The sequence below is a fragment of the Meleagris gallopavo genome, chromosome 7 (assembly GCF_000146605.3).
Source record: "Meleagris gallopavo isolate NT-WF06-2002-E0010 breed Aviagen turkey brand Nicholas breeding stock chromosome 7, Turkey_5.1, whole genome shotgun sequence".
Taxonomy (NCBI): domain Eukaryota; kingdom Metazoa; phylum Chordata; class Aves; order Galliformes; family Phasianidae; genus Meleagris; species Meleagris gallopavo.
Genome location: NC_015017.2, coordinates 4,484,420 through 4,501,213, shown reverse-complemented (window position 1 = coordinate 4,501,213; position 16,794 = coordinate 4,484,420). Strand labels below are relative to the sequence as shown.

At 43.0% G+C, this 16,794-nt stretch overlaps 1 protein-coding gene across 7 annotated transcripts in view; it reads left to right on the top strand.

The window, feature by feature from the left end:
• The first annotated feature begins 16 nt into the window (after positions 1 to 16).
• The window catches only part of CPS1 (carbamoyl-phosphate synthase 1), a 243,899-nt gene continuing 227,121 nt past the window's right edge, over positions 17 to 16,794 (top strand). For 6 of the 7 annotated variants that reach the window (XR_004160253.1, XR_004160254.1, XR_004160252.1 and 3 more), the window contains exon 1: positions 16,481 to 16,603. Coding sequence is in view for 2 of the 7 variants with exons in the window: in XM_031554105.1 (XP_031409965.1) it covers positions 16,481 to 16,603 (123 nt within the window). In the remaining 5 variants the exon portion in view is untranslated. Of the gene's footprint in view, positions 314 to 4,574; positions 4,693 to 16,480; positions 16,604 to 16,794 lie in introns of those variants that run through there. The other variant, XM_019616913.1, reaches the window with a different exon arrangement.

Sequence of the window (16,794 nt, the reverse complement as noted above, 5' to 3'; positions counted from 1 at the left end):
AGACCGCGCCGTGCCGCCCCTCCGCAGCGCTGAGAGCTCGGCCGCCATTTTGGCTCCTCTTGGCGGGGTTTGAGCGGTGCCTTGCCGTTGTCCACGTGGGGTTTAGAGCTCCCCTCAGGCTGGTTCTGGGGGTTTGCTTGCTAACGTGCCCACACAGAGCGAGGAACGAAGGAAGGCAAAGATTTTTCTAGGAAAGCTGCTTCCACGTTCCCTCTGCAGTTCCAGTCAGCTGGGGTGTGAGGGTGGGAGGATGCAACGCTAGTTTGCTTATTGCATCTGGAAAGGGTCGTGCTGAAGTTCCTGGGGAAAAAAGGTGAGCAAGTTGTTCAGAACACATCTGGTTCAGAACACTGAGGTTAGTTTTGTGTGTGGAAGCAACCTGAATGTAACAGGATAAAATGGTGAGAAACCAGATTCCAGCTGGTCTTCATTATTAGCAGCCCCAGCCCAGAGGTTGTTCTGGAATGTTCTGTGTCTGAAGCGGCTTGCCGCAGCAATGGGAACGGTGTCCCAAAATCTGTGAGGGAGGAAGGAATGGTGTGGAGTACGTCCTGCTCCACAGCATCAAGCAAAGTCAGATCCTTAATAAAAGCTAGTCCTGGTTGCTGGCAGTCTCTGGTAGGCTGGTTGCATGCCCGTGGGTGCTGTGGTTAGATGGGTAAAACTCATGTTTCACGGTCCTCCCTGGAGATAACCTCAGGATGCCTGATTGCCTGCACCCTCCTCAACTCCACGAGGATACAAATCCAAACGTCTGCCAGTGCTTCAGCCGCCTGCTGGTGGGCATCGTGCAGAAACATCTACCAGAAAGAAATGGCTCCTCCTGCACTGTCCTGCCCTGCAGCAGGCATCCTTCAGCTCTGTAACTTCAGCTCTCCAGTCAGCTGGTGCTCTGAGTGGAGGTGCTCCACAGAATTATGAACGTTGGGCATACTTTCGGCTGTAACGCTATGTGTAAAACAGTGATAAGTTTAGAAACGTGGCTATTTTTTAATATGGCTCACTATATTTGATCTCAGCAAACAAAACTCATATTAAAAGGCTGAAAATCTTAGGTTTCTGAGGTTAAAAAGGTTTGCTTTTTGAAGGTAAAACAAGTATTCTATCTTGTCTCTGATGACAAAGTTTCTCATTTTTAAAGGACATCTGGAGAAGTGCCTTTTTTATTGGATTCTGTTTTCCCAATATGCTGTAAGCATGATTGCATTTTGCATTGATTATTTTCTTTTAGCAGCTTCTGTGGGTAGATCAAAGCCTAAGTATCAGTCACAAAAGCTGAACTAAGCTAGTCAATTATATTGATAATGTATCTAAAGCAAACCGTACCTATATCCTGCCTGCATTTATTGGGGTCAGGTGTTAAGACAGGTACTCAGCAAAATCCAGTCTGTCTCTATGCACACACTGAGGTGGGCTTTGAGCAGTGATTAGCCTTCAGAAAAGAGACCTCAAAGATGTAGTTGATGCTTCTGCATAAATGTGAGCTTTCTGCTCTGTTGCTGTGAGGAAGGGGAAAGAGAACAGAAGTGAGAGCCCTGTTAGGTATGTTGGTGGCTCACTTGCTTCTGAAATCCTATGTTTACATTTCATCCCCAAAAGCATGGCCAAGCTAGGAGAGGTACAAATTAGAGAACTAATCAGATCAGAAATATGCCGTGCAGCATGGCTTATGCACAAGCATTAAGTAGTCAGAGTAGGGCTGTTCAGACTGGAAACGAAACATGGAAAGAGAGTTCTTATATGTGCCTGTCTGGTCTTTGAATGTTGTCACGAGCTTAATGGAAGAAGGTGATACACTGGCTTTCAACATCAGTACACATCAGCTGAAATGACTGGAAGCAGCCATCAAAAGTGAAGATTATTCATGTAGTTAAGCTGTGGCAGGTTGTTAAGGAAGAAAGTACCACTAGGCTGCGCAGAGGAGGCTCCTGAGCCCAGGCTTCTGGGAGTTTGGATACTGTTGCTGCATGCATTCGCTAGCACGCTGTGTTTCTGATACGAGAAAGCTGGTATTAGAGGATTTGGGTATCCCTCGTGCTATGTGTTTCTATTTTGCGCTCAGTCAGGGTAGAGCAGTTACTAGGCTAACAACTTTGTAACGATGCGTCTCTGTGCCAGCAGCTGCAGTGTCTCCCTTAAGCTCCCGACACATCCCTGCTCTTTTAGGGCTCAACCGCTAGATGCCCCTGTCTCACAAGCAGCAAATCGGAGGAGACTGGCTTTGCAGTGGGAAAGCAGCTAACGCACTGCTTCGAGGGAGCGTGTGGCTGCTTTTGTAGGTAGTAATCAGAGGTTCTGTACATCAGGGCTCGTGGGAAATGCTTGTTGCAGTTCTCTGTGACATTTTGCCACTTCCTCCTCTTTGTAGACTGTAAGGTATCAGCTCTCAATGTACCCTTCAGCTAGTGTGGAAATCCTTCCTTTCTTAGTAAAGAGAGGAGTGAGAGTTTGGAGAGCAGACCTGGATGAGAAGAGATCAGTAAGGGCTTCTTGTGGGCAGAAGCAAAGAAAGGAAGCTACTGAAGACAGGATCGAGCTCTCTGCTTGAGTGGTGAAGGCAGTGTAAAATACATCTGGAAGACAGTACGTTTTGCTGCGATTTTAATAGACTCTGATCTCTGGACAGGGCTGACATCACGTCAGGATTCTTTTGCTTTGCTGTAATGATTAAAGCAGTTCTGCAGAGGGCACTTGCTTCTTTAATGCTGTCTTTAGAGCTCAGTGCCAGGATTGGATGTGATCTCCAATGATAATATGGATGTAGCTCATTGCTCAGCATGACTGTATTTGACATCTGTCTGCACCTGTGTTCACCTTTGCACGTCTGGAGGGTGTGCAGTGCTCGAGTATGACTGTTGTCTTGTTGGCTGAGCTACGTGAGCAGCTTAAGTGGCAGTGAGCGGGATCTTCATGACAGTGAACAATACATTTAGGCTTTACAGGTGATCTAAGGTCTCTGAGTAGCACTGAGGGGAGCCAGCTGTTTCATTTGGTGGACTCTGATATTAGCTGATACCTTATTCCTTCAGGGAAACAAGGTTGACTGGTATGTTTCAGGAATATTGTGGCCAGTGCTGTCAGACCTCAGGGCCTGAAGAGAAGGCAGCTGGTGAGGGAGGAGAAATTCCTGATCTGATGCAAAGCCAAAGCAGGTGGTGCAAAGTCTCCTGCTGCCCGGAGATTGGCTATGATAGAATCTGTGCCTCAATTTCAGCCCCAAATGTTTTCTCTTCCCGTAGCTTACAGAGGCTCTTGCAGCTGCTCTTCCTTCCTGCAGGTCATCAGTAAGTCACACACCTAGGAGAGCCGTGTATTCATTAGCATCGCTGAACAGTCTCTATGCTGGTAATGGCTGTAATTAGCAGTGTCAGTACACAGAATTCCAGAGACAGCTTCTAAAGAAATGACTTAAAATCCCCCACATAAATGTGTAGTGCCACACAATCAATCTAATTTCCTATAGATTTCTTTCTCTTTTTGTGTACTCGAGGGACTAATAAGCTGTGAACTTCTATTGAACTTTTTTTCTCATGGTTCATAATATTTCCTTCTTTACAAAGACTTTCTAGTGTGTGGTGTGTCCCAGCTATTGCTGAGTGCTGCTTGCAGAGAAGCTGGGCTTGGAGTTGCTTTCATCATAGAGGCTGGAGGTGGTTGGTTTGTCCTTTCTGACAGGTGTAATTGTCTTGCTGCTTTTACAGGGCTGGAGCATTAACAAGTCATTATGGTAAGCATGCTAGAAACTATGGTAACTTGTCTTAGTGGCTGGTGAGGATCTCTGGCACAGCGCGGATCCTCTTCCTCAGCTCAATGCTGGGCTGGTTGCTGCTCTGTGCACTGCTGCCTTTTATACACAGCACAGAAATAAAGGAGATAGGAAGAGCTTTTCCCAGGTGACCCTCATAAAGCTCTGTTGAGGCAGGCTCTCTGCAGGGAAGGAGCTTTCCCTGGACAAAACACTGTGGAAATGCCAGTTTGGGTGTGCAGCTGGCCTTGGAGAGCATTGTCATCCCACAGATGTGTCCATAATCCTGCGTGGTTTTTCTCCCTGTGAAAAGTGAGCTGCTGTGCTGAGGCTTTTGTAGGGAGGAGTGTTTCCAGCTGGCATGGAGCCACTGCAGCTGGCTGACACAAGGCATGCTGGCAGTGCCAGGGTGTAGGACCGTGTTTTCTTCCCCAGACAGTGACATCTCACAATGGGTTACTGCCTGGAATGCAAGATCAGAGCTTCCTGTGTGCTAGAGTTCTTGTTCTCCTTGTTTTTTATCTATTTTGCCATGTTTTTGTTTTCAAAGTGTGTTTTCTTTTTAAAGATAATTTGTTAAAGATTGAAAATATTTTGCCAACTCCTAATGCTGCTTGAAACAAGAGGCTGGTTTCCTTGTTAAGTTTCCAACCTCATGGCTTCCAACCTCACATGCCAGTTTTCTCTCTTGTGACTTCTCTTAAGATGCAGATGAATGGAAGAGAAATGCATTGCTTGTAGTGTAGGTGTACGTGTAATACTGGAGCTGTTTCTCTTCTTGGATTCTGGTCTGCAGTTAACACCTTCATAATTTCTGCATCCTTTCCAGAGGCATTTTCAAAACAGCAAGCAAACAAGGAGAAACCTGATGTACGTGGAGGGACTCTTCCCAAAGTAGGCCCTTGGATTCAGGGAACAGCAGCCTGCAGATCGTTGACACTTAAACTGTAAGTGCTTCTGCAGATTATCACTTGTTTACTTGACTACTTTGGTTGATACTGTTTCTGTTTTGAATAACTGAAGATACAATAACAAGGTCCTTTGCTGGCAGGCCCAAGCCAGAAGTGGAAGTAAAAAAATTAAAAGCAGATGTTATTTCACCTTGTTGAAGGTAATGCTGTGCCCAAGCCTGCAGGTCATGAGCTTCTGTTGTGAGCCTTAATGCTGGATGAATTTTGAACCCATTAGGTGACTGGCAGGATGGATGAAATTGTTGTTAGAGACCTTACTGGAGAACTCTGGTAATGTTTCAAAATGGATGTGATCCTAACTGAAGGAAGTTAGTCGTGTGAAGAGAGATTTAGTGCATCTTTAGCTGCATTTTGTGGAAACCTTGCCCTGGAAAGGGCAGAATTAGCTGCAGAAAGCAATCTAAGGGTTGACCTACAGGTATATTCATAGCTAATGCTGGTGCTTAAACAACGTGCTCCATGTTGCTTCCAAAATCTTCCTCTTCTGTGAACTTCTGCTGTTGAAACAGCAGGAGCTTCAGACTTTTCTGCTTCATCTACCCAAGTATTGAATCTCTTTCTGCCTATGAAATTTCAGTGTATCTGTTGAGGGAACCTCATAGTGAGATGGTTATGGTAAGCACTAGAAGTAGGCTTGTTTGGAACATACCCTTGTTGTTGTTCTACTTGCTGAATCTCACAGGTAGTAGTGTTAGGATCAGAGTTCTGACAAAATGCATTTTGCCAAGATGGGGTGGTGTTCTAAGAGTGAGGGGAGGAGCAGGGCTCGAACGAAGCCAGGAACCTGGATGGAGAGATTTGAAGCTTTGTGCACATCAGCAGAATTGAAAACTTAGGTCTTTTCCAAGGTCGTGTTGGGTCTGGCTTGAGACCAGTTACTTCTGCTGATGCTGGAAATCAGACCCACGCTGCCTAAATCCACCTTGCAGATTCTTCAGAACATACTCTTGAGGGTGCTGCAGCTGCATGAGGATTGTGGGGAAGGGGATGAGAGGAAGAATTATGTTGTCTGGAAAGGTTAAATGTGATTTCTAGAGTGCACAGCTGGCTGTCTCCCTGACTGGAATAGGAAAGAGGTAGCACTTGTGTAAAGCACTCATTTGCAGTTGCTAATGACATTGCCATCCATGCTGCCTATCAGCTGATGTGGTCTTTCCCCTGTATCATTTCTTATTAGTATGTGCTTAGTTCAAATGGTGCTTTCTGTTCCTGCAACTTCTTGCTGCTCAGAGACAAACTGTATAAGGCTCAGACAGCAGCAAGTTGTAGCACTGTTCCCTTAAGCTTTCTGCACTGCTTGGAAGAGTTTAGCAAAGCTTTTTCACAAAGTTTTCTCTTGATAAGCTTCCTCACTGTGGACAGTACTTAGCTTGGGATTTTTTTGGGCTAGTGCAACCCTACCTGAAACCTTCAGTGCTGGTCCCACTCCCACATCTGCTAGGGCTTTGTGTCCTCTTTATAGGTGTGCAATAAAAGCTGTTACCTAAAAGCATATACTCTCCCTTAGCTAACTGGTCTTCATGAGGAAAAGCCCAATCTGGGGTTTTTGCTAAGGAAAATGCTAGTGTAAAGACTTGTATTGATGGGTCAGAATGGTAGTAGAACCATCATGTAGATAAGGTGTCTCCCAGCTCCGTGGAGCACAGTGAGTCTTACAGTTAATTCCCTTGCTCTTTAAATTTCCATGCTATTACAAAGATGCTAGCTCAGTAGGCAGAAATGGAGTTCTTGGGTTAAAGTTCTGAAAACTTGAGAGCATCAGTTATTTTTTCAAATCTCATTGGTCTCCTGTCTAAAAAGTGCTTCATGAATGTTCAGAATCACATTCCCTTTCCCCTTCCGAGCTAAATGACATTATAGATCTGTATAGCAGGAGTTTGCTGTCCTCTTTAAGGAGAGAGAGCCATCCTCAAGCAAGTACACCTGCCTAGTGGCATGTCCATCTGTAAGTCGAAGCAGGTGCTTCAATGCATGGTCGTGTGTGCGGTGTGTGAAGCTTTTAATCCTCCTGACCCCCTGAGTAACCACAGGAAGAGGACAAAAAAGTAGCAGTAAAAAGAAAAAAAAAACACAGACTAATGAAAGAAAACCCTCTGTTCTGCAAATCCTTCCTATCTGGAGCACCAGGTGTGAAACAACAACAAAAATGCTGATTGATCAGTGGTGCTGTATATGAGGTGAGAGGCCAAGGCCATGTGAAGTAATACCTATGAAATATTAGCTTCCCCTCCCACCAGAGCCAGGAACATCCAGCACTGCAAGAAAGGGTGCTAAAGGGTAAAAAGAAAAACAAACCTGAACTGGAGAGAAATGCTGTGCATTTCCTTTCCAGAAAGTCATTGTAAATATTCCAAAGGGAAAATTAATTCATTAAGCTTTTGAAGTTTGGGAAGAAATTTTGTGGGAAATTTTCCGATACGTCATTTGTTGTAGTAAAAGCCTGTTATTAGCACAGTATCTTCTGCTTAGGACAAGTCAGGTTGAATAAGGCTGTGAGATGATGCTTTTCACGAGTATGCAAGGTGTATGTAGCCCATCAACTAATCACTGAGACTGATCATACATTCCACTGTTCCATTGGAGCTGCTTTTTTCCCGAGCCTAGCTGTAGGCTTGGCCCATTAATACACTCTGGAGCAGCGAGCTTCTGGTTTTGTTACTTTTTGTTATTTTTACTTACAGGTGGTAATATAACTGTCCCCCACTGTCCTACCAGTTGCAGTCACTGTGAGTTGAATGTTACAGTGCCTAGCTGTGAGGACCTGTTGTTCCAGGCCATGTATGTCTGTAACATATTCATTATTGTGTTGCTTATCTCATCTGAAGGATGCTTGCTCGCTCTCCTCAATTCCTGACTTTGCTTTTGGATCCCCTTACTCATAGATCTGAGGCCACAGATCTGCAGATGCCTACTGTGTGGTTGGATCCACTGGATCCAAAAAAATTTGTCAATGCTTTGGTTTCTTTGAAGTTGCATCTAACTGGGGAAAAAACAAGTACTGTGACAGAGCAAAATGACACAACTGTCTAGTAAACACAGCACGTGCTTGTGTTCATGCACATACACGAGGAAAGCATGGGGGTGTGTGCATAAATTAGAAGCTCAGGGACCGTTTATGTTGCAGCCTTCGTTCTAGATAGAAATCTATGTATCTGTAGTCTAATCAATGGCAAGGCAGTTTTGTTTTCCTTTGTTAGAGCAAACACTGGGGTGTGATAATCTATCACATATTCAGCCATGATAGCGCTGCCACAGAAGGAAGCAAATATAATGAGAATCATCCTCAGCAAATGTAGCTATTCTTGCACTGTAAGGTCATGCTATTTTTAAACTGTGTAAAGGATGTGTAGCATAGGAGAGACTGTTTATGTAGCCCTTCTGATTTGCTTTTATTTCCTAAAGCCACTTTGGCTCTTCTGGCTACGTTCAGTTTTAGCCAAGTAAGGGTTTTCTGAAGTTGGCCTTTTGGGATAATGTCAGTCTCTCTCAGATATGGCACAGGTTTTTCTCTATTTTCTCCAAGTCAGCTGATCTAAGAGGAGCTGCTAATCCCAGTGGCAATGGAATTCGACCCATTTTTCAAGACTTTGATTCTTTTTCTTTCGCTGAAGATAAGAGCCTTATCTTTGTTAAGTTTGGGTGAAGCACAGACTCCGTATTTCAGACAGCAGATCAGCACACCCTGAGCTGCTCAAGCCTGAAAGAAGTTTAATCTCCTTGAAAATGGATTTTCTCTAACCTGGGAATAGATATAACAGTCTTCTCATCAGGCATTATATAAACCTCACTGGCCAAAAGGCTGTCTTGGTCACAGCTTATACACAACGTTTGGTTAAGTAGGGAGGTGCCACAGTGGGCAGAGTTAACAAGAAATTTGTCTCCCACTCCTTTTGTCTTTGATGTGACCTTGGTTTGAGATTTTTCAATTATTTTGTTACAGTATTTTTTCCTTTTACAAAAGCAGAAGTCTTAATATTGTTTCAAAGTACCATATGGGGTGTTAAAGGAGACAGTTGCAGGGCAAAAGTTTTCATTTATTTCTTAACTGAAATTTGCCTTCTGGTTTCTGTTTTCAAAACAAAAAATGTAAGGAAAAATTTCATTTAAAAGGTGAGATTACATTTCATAGAATGATAGAATGGTTTGGGTTGAAAGGGACATTAAGGTCATCTAGTTCCAACCCCCTGCTGTAGGCAGGGACACCTCCCACCACACCAGGTTGCTCACAGCCCCATCCAGCCTGGCCTTGGATGCTTCCAGGGAGGGGGAGCATCCACAGCCTCACAGGGCAACCTGTTCTAGTGTCTCACCACCCCCACAGTAAAGAACTTCTTCCAAATACTTACTTTAAAACATTTATCTAATATCTAATATCAAATATTTATCTAATATCTAATATCAAATAACTGCTTGCAGTTTTAATTAAGACCAGATTTTGGACAACTCTGTTTAAAACTGTTTGAACTCCTGAACAAAAAGTGATGTCCAATCAGATTTAGAAAGAAGTTTCCAGATATAAGTTACTGCTTTGCATCCACAAGTACGAATGTCTCTGTGTTTTCTTCAGACTGAGACATTTGTTAGCCAAAGACCCACGAGGGAAAAAGGCTAAATTCTGCGCTGTATCCCAATCCCTTGCCAGCTGGAGGTTTGTGCATCTTATTGAAAGGATAATTGCATATTGTGATTGCATTAATGGAAGTTGTCTCAAGACTCAGCTGTAAGTTCTATTTCAACAAGGCATTCATGTTTTTCTCTATGAGGACTGCAGGACTGGGACTTAGGAACAAGATTTCTTTATGCTATTATACCCAGATTTCGCACTCTTTTTCATACTGAGCATTCCCTTCTGCATTACACAGTCATGCTTCAGCAGCATGCTTCCTGCCATTTCTAGTGCCTGGTATAGTCAGCAGAAGTGGGCAGTCAGAATCTGTCCGTGCAGGAAGAAGAAGCAAGTAGGAAGGAACATAGAAACAAGGGGAAAAGGTGTAAAGATGTTTGTTAATTGGGCTGCTTTTCAAGCAGAGCTGTGCAAGCCTTAGAGCTGTCAGCACAATCTTTGCTTTGGTGTCTTTGGAAGCAGGAAAACTGCTCTTATATTCTCTCAATATTTAGCTATTTTTGGCTAGAAAGCACAGAGAGTGAAACATAAATGAGTGTGAAGATGTAAAAAGGCAAAGAAAAATTAAACTCTGATCATCCAACAGATCTGTGTGAACTTGCTATCATTATGATGGCTGAGAGATTCTTCCAGGTGTTCTCCCTAACAGTGATCTCTCAACCACGTTATTCGGTTGCTATTTGTTGTTGTTGTTCAACAGGAAGGCCTTTCTCAGTGACACTCAGAACTGGACAGTGCAGATTTTCTCAAACTCTCTGCTGGATAAAATGGTCAGCATAAGGAAATTAGAGAGTGGCCTTGTGGATGAGTGTAGAATATACTTAGTGCCAGTCCTAGGTTATCTGAGCTATTGTCAAACCCATTCTTGCCTTACTGAAACTGGAGATGTGTGATTCAAGTTTGCCCAAATGTATTCAGGTCAATGGTAGAATAACGTGTAAAATGAAGGTCAGCAATCGGCAATGTTTGGCTTTTTGAATTGCTATCAATCTCTCTATATCTGAGTAATCGAGCAGGTGGATTTTTAATAAGGTTTATTTGGCTTCTCAGTAAGACAAGTGAAGACAGTGGTTATCAATTTTCAAACTGCACGAAGGCACTCTGAAACAATTAAAGACCATGCAGACTTGACTTTTGTGTCCTCTTTACACAAAACGTGACTGAGACTAAAATGGAAGAGAAATTGCTACAGACAGACTTGGATCTTTTTAATTTCATTTATGTGCAGCTTTCCTCTGTCAGAGCACTAGTTCTCAGGAGCTGTCAGGTTCCAGGTGTTGCAGAATGGATTAGCCATTCCCCAAAACTGGGGTGCACTAACCTGCGTGTATTGTTCTGCTAGCTTTCATGAACTTTCCCACTCATGTCTCTGGATGTGCAGCATGATTCATGTGATGGGAATTCCCAAGTGCAGAATAATGCCACGCTTGCCTTTGAAGCATGTGTGCATGCAGCAGACCTGCTGTTTCCACCAGTCTGGCAAGGCTTCAATTTGCAATCATTTGAAATGTATCTTTTTTATTTATCTCCTGTGCTGAAGTCAGTAGCATATCTTGAAATTCTTTATCACATCTACAAACCATTTTTGCTTCTTATTTGAGGGCTGAAGTTCTCTAATAATGAGCTGATATTGTTTGGCTGGACTTTAAAATAAAGGAAAAGTGACAGGATGTACAATTATGTGAGTCAATAAGGATGAATCAGAATGCAGCAGTGTATGGGGCTGCTGAATCACGGCCTGAACCTCTGATTGACCACCTGAGGTGAGCAATGAGTCAGCCCTGGGAGCACAGGTGAAGACAATTCACCTGTGCTGCAGGAAGGGATGGAGCCTGGCTGCAACAATCCTAGACCCATTTAAGAGCTGACTGCCAGTGCGGAAGGATCTCTCTGGAGATCTGTTCCACTGGAGTCCATCTTGGATATGGTGAGTGACTTTCTTTCCTTACTCCAATATAACAATTCCATTAGCCAAGCTCCTGGATATACCATACCATCTATATATCCATTGATTATACAAGCTCCCAGATCTGAAGATTGTCTTTTGATCTACCATGAACTTTTCCTATTAAAATATAAAATATAGCTTTCCTCAGATCTCCTTTTAAAATAGGCAGAACTATGGTGGGGGGAAAGCCAAAGGATGAGGTATGTACTTGATTCTTACTCCCTTCAGCTTATCTCCATACATCAGTCTAAATTTTAAAATTCTTGGCTTGTCATACTTTGCATTGCAGTCAAAGTGTTTTTTAAGTATTGTGGATTTTGCTTGAAATGCTTCATTTGATTTGAGATTGGCTCAAAGTACCAGATCTGCAAGTGTAACTGAGCACACTTTCTCTCCTGCAGCAATCCAAGAGGAACAGGTGATGGGAATGCAGGGATGCTGTTAGTTCATTTGCACACAAACAAGACAATTCTAGTTTATTCCTCCTCTGTCTATACCAAAAATAATAAGTGATGTTCTCTGATTTAATAGAGCTGTTAGCAGTGTGCTGTGGACAGAAATTGTTACTTACCTTAAACTTACTGTTACATTCATAGTGCTTATCTTGTTTGATAAACTCCTGATTAGAAAATCATAAAATCATCTTAGATTGCCTTGGTTTGGAACAGACCTTTAGAGATGATCCAGTTCCAACCCACCTGCCACGGGCTGGTTGCCACCCACCAGATCAGACTGCCCAGGGCCCCAGCCAACCTGGCCTTGAGCATTTCCAGGGATGAACACTCCCAAGCCCTTCTCTGCAGGGCTGCTCTCAAGTTGTTGTTCTCCCAGTCTGTGCATGTACCTGGGATTGCCCTGACCCAAGTGCATCACTTTGCACTTGGCCTTATTGAACCTCGTTAGGTCCGTGCATGCCCACTTCTCAAGCCTGCCAGGTCACTCTGCATAGGATCCCTTCCTTCTGTCATATCAGCTCAGCTTGGTGTCATCAGCAAACTTGCTGAGGGGGTACTCAATCCCACTATTCAGATCACTGGTAAAGATGTTGAAGAGGTTTGGGAAATCTTAGCATAATTCACATGCTTTTGATGCTTCCTCTACGTTCCTTGAGAAGCAAGTGGACTTTATTTTGGAATGGAAGGCAGCATTTCCAAGTCACTTCGAAGATTCTTCTGCTGGCTGAGGGGAAGAAGGAGTGTGTTTGTCTATTTCCCTGTGGCAATGGAGAATTTTGTTCTTGCTGGCATCATCAATTACTTTGCTTTTCCACTCAATATTTTTGGAGCATGTTTTATTCAGAGCAAGACATGGTGGTCAGAAATGACATACAGCCTGCCAGATGGCAGGACTGATTTCCAAAGATGTCTGAAAGGCACTTGGAAAAAAACTTATCAGCTGTGAGGAGAGTCCAAGCAATTTCTCTGGACTGCTTATTACACTGGTCCCAGTCCAGGGGGGTTTATGCTATTGAAGCTCAGCTGAGTTGAAGAGCAGTTACTTGGGACTTTAACTGGCATGGATCTGGACCGGCATGCCCACAAATTGGCTCTATTTCTTGCCTTTCAAGTGAGAACAGAACTAGTCATGTGTTTTGTTGTTGTTTTTCTTTTGTACAGAGAAATTGAAAATGACAGTCATTTTCCTGCAGTAACTTTAGAAGTTGATAGGGGTATATAGATCTGTTACTGGAATCTGCAAAGGCAGCTGAATAATGCTAAGATTAGATGGAGAGAATGTGATAGTTGTAACAGGCAATCTTGATAATCTCTGCATTTTATTTTATTTTTTACCTTTTCTCATGGATTTGAGAAGGAGCACAAAATTCAGAACTTCATGAAATTATCCTATCTCCATTTTCAGAATTGTAGTCCAAATGTGTCCTTTCAGCATTAAGAATTGTTAAGAATTTCCATGTATTTGGAGAACTTTTTGAGTTCTTCTTGAGGAAAGCACTAGGCTGTCCCTGCAGGTAACAAGGAATGTAGTTTAGGGAGCAGTGGTAGCTGTGCAGAGGTGTATTGCTGCTTTCCTGCTCATGGGTTTACTCCCAGACACTACAATGATGTGGTCAAGGTCAGATCACTTGGGCTGCTGTGAGGCTTGGGTATGCTTGTCTTCTGTGAAGCAGAGGAGTTGGAAATGGCTAGCATTGGTACTCAAGGTGTGAGCATTGCCTCCATGTTGAGTTTGCCCATAGAGTTGTGACCGTGAGCTGTGCATGGGACAAAACAGTGCTAAAGACAGAGCGTGTGATGTCCTGTCGTGGGTGTGAGTGAAATCATGCAGGGCAAACAAATCCAGCTTTCCTCTGTCAACATCTGCTGCTATGATCCCAGATCTAACGTGATCTGCTGTCCTGCAGCTACAGCTTTGCAGCATATATTCCCTTCCCATGGGGGTGTGTTTAGTCTTGATAGGTGAGCAGTTCTCCCCCTTTCCTTTATCAGTCACGTGCTGCTCTCCAGGAAGTGAATGCATCCAACATGGAAGTTCTGCATGTCCTGCTTATAGCAGAGCTTTGCAACTATGATGAGTGGCTTCAGTGCCAATCCAGGGGCACCTAAGTTGGACCTCAAGTGCTCTCTGAGAACTTCTTATCTGAAAATTAAGTGATTTGTTTTAAGCCTTTGAAAAATGTAGGCGCTTAGCTTTCTCTGAATATCCGAGCCCTGGGGATTCACAAAGCCACAGACCACTGATTCCGTTTGATTTTATGGTACAGTGGTGCTGTATGATGAATTTCATTTGTAAACAGAAAAAGCTCTTCATTTTAATGAGCTCTTCCCTCTCCTTGCCTTGTTCCCTGTCTGTGTAGGATATAGTATAAATGAATTTGAAACAAAATGCTGTCTGCCTTTTTCTAAATATTTATGCTGAAGGTTAGGACGCATAACTTGTGTGTACTTCTTTATTTCCCACTACTTGAGGCTGCTCTTGTCTGAGTGATCATCTGCCTTCGTGGCTTTACATTCCCAGTTTCTCTAGTATGTATCCTTCTTCCAGAGTGCCTGCCCAAGCTTAATTTCCTGAAGGGACTTTACACATGCAAATAATGTACAGACAGGCAAGTTTTAAGTGTGAGTGCATTTCCATGAAACCATTGGTCTCCGTGTTTCTTCATTCTTCTGTGCTTGGTATCTTTTTCCTCATTGATTTCACCATTTCTTATTGACTCTACCTCTACTGAAGGTATTTATTTGTTAAACATAGCACACATTTAATGTCTGTCCAAACCACTCAAGGCTTGTTTTTATGTGGACAGGCTTTTTGGAAATGAGGCTTCTGTTGGGAACACCCATTACGTTTGCTGGCCTTAGAGTCAGATCAAAAGTGTCTCCTTTTTATTTCTTCTATGTGTCTGTAGCTGGATCTATCTGCCTCATTCTGCAGCCACATTAAAATTCATGTGGTGAAAGGATGGAGTTAGGAATTAGCAGCAAGGGTAGTTAAATTAGCACTGTGGATTGATTCTTTTCAAATACATGTATATCTAGGGCACAAAGTGACATCACTGCTGTTGGTAGAGGTAGATAGAGTGCAGAATTTGCCCTTCAATATATCCATAATAGAAGTTTTGTCGCAGTATAAAGACGATGTAATGTGAATAGCAACTTTGGGAGAAAACTGGCTTCTGAATTGCACGCGTGAATGCATTTGAATGCATTTGTATATTAAGACAACCTTTCTAGTACAAGGTGTAGATCTTTGCAGTCCATTCACTTACAATTTGCTTACTTTGTTTGTTTTTTTTTTTTGTACATCCCGTCTCTGATGAATCTCCAACGTGGAGCAGTACCAGCTAGATTCAAACAAGGAGAGGAGTAGCTACCAATAATACATTTCCCAGTTTCTTGTATTTTTTTTCCCCTCTTTCTCAAGCTTTGTCTATGAGTCAGAATGATTATTGGGTATAAGAAGAATGATTATGCCTTTCCCCTAAAGCACCCTCTAGTTACTAGGGAACAAAGCTGACCTGCTTCTCTCAACTCTACGTGCTTATAAAGCTCTTGCTAAAGCTGTGAAGTTCTCTACACTCAGTCTGTGTTCCATGCTCTCTCTGTCCATCTTTCTTTCCATTGTTGAGTTCAGGCCTTCCCCGTACCTTTCTAAGCCAAGTCTCAAATTAGCTCTTATCACAGAGGGCGCCCATACTCTTGTCCCTTTTTCTATTATGGGCATTATGATTCAACTTGGTGCTGTAATAAGCTGTGCAGGAAGTACTTGCACATGATACTGCCATCAGCTCAGACTAATGTCAAACTACTGGATACGAAGAAATCCTAGTTGTTTCTGTCAGTAATTAAAAAAAATAATAATAAAAAAAATTGCCTTAATCCTGTCAAGTAGTATGTGTCTATGAAATGGGTGGTAGTTACCAAGATCTGTAGCCGAGTAGGAGATGGCATATGGAACATTTTATCTTATTTCTGCTGTTGTCCATTGAAATTTTGCCAAAAGATGCTTTTCCTTTTGCAGCAGTTTATTTTTCTTATTGATGGCCTTTTCCCTGGGAAGGGATGGCACTTTGGGAGCTGTGCTGGGACTGCTAGTGACTGTGTTCTCCAAACGCAGAATAGAAAGTCTGCAGCTTTCTGCTCAGTTTAGTCCTTCCACTTTCCATCTTCTAATATGGGAATAAGTTACATAGTCAGTTACAGGCTGTCCCTCTCGCTGTCAGGTGGATCCCAGTTTATGCATTGGAGAGTACTGGAAAGCACACTGTGAATAGACTATTTGCACAGATCACATGCTGTTAGGAGAAGAAGCAGTGCAGTTCTTTGTCACTTATTGGAAATATTTGTTTCAGTGAGGATTGTTTTCCTTGCTGTAGGTGCAGTTTCTCAGCAAGCTCTGATGTCTTCTAGTAAGTAAAGCTAGCATCTGGCCTGTGGTGCAACTTGTATGCATTGCTCAGGGACTAACCTGAAGAAAAGTGTTGCAAGGGTTCCTAAGCAAGCACCCCTTCAAGGAGGGGCGGGAGAAAGGTGGGGCTGCACCAGAGACTTTTAATGGCAGAATACATGGGAGGGTATAGGGCAGTGCTGTACAGTCAGTCCAGCACACCTGCTGCATGTCCTCTTCTTCTGTTATCTGCAAGAGTCTATTGCCTATGCCGTATCTTGAAGAAACACGTACAAGTGGATTTTGGCTTTGACTTGTTTTTTTTTAAACTCTACACTTCAACTATCAAGATGACAAGAATTTTGACAGCTTGCAAAGTGGTGAAGACTTTGAAAGGCAGATCAGAGTTTTGCAAAGTGTCTGCTGATCACTGGAGTTTCTGGAGGAGTGGTACCAGGTTGTTGAGCGTCAAGGTAACAGTAACTGCTAGCAGGGAGCTACTGTGGTCTAAGAGTTGTTTTGGCATGCCTAGAGATAGCTTGCTGTAGATAACAGGGTTTACCTAGGCATGTCAAACTGATCTGACTGAGATTTGTCTGAACCTGAAGCAAGGGGTTTGCTTGGCTAAACAGTTTTCTTAGATAAGAAAACACTTTTTGGATAG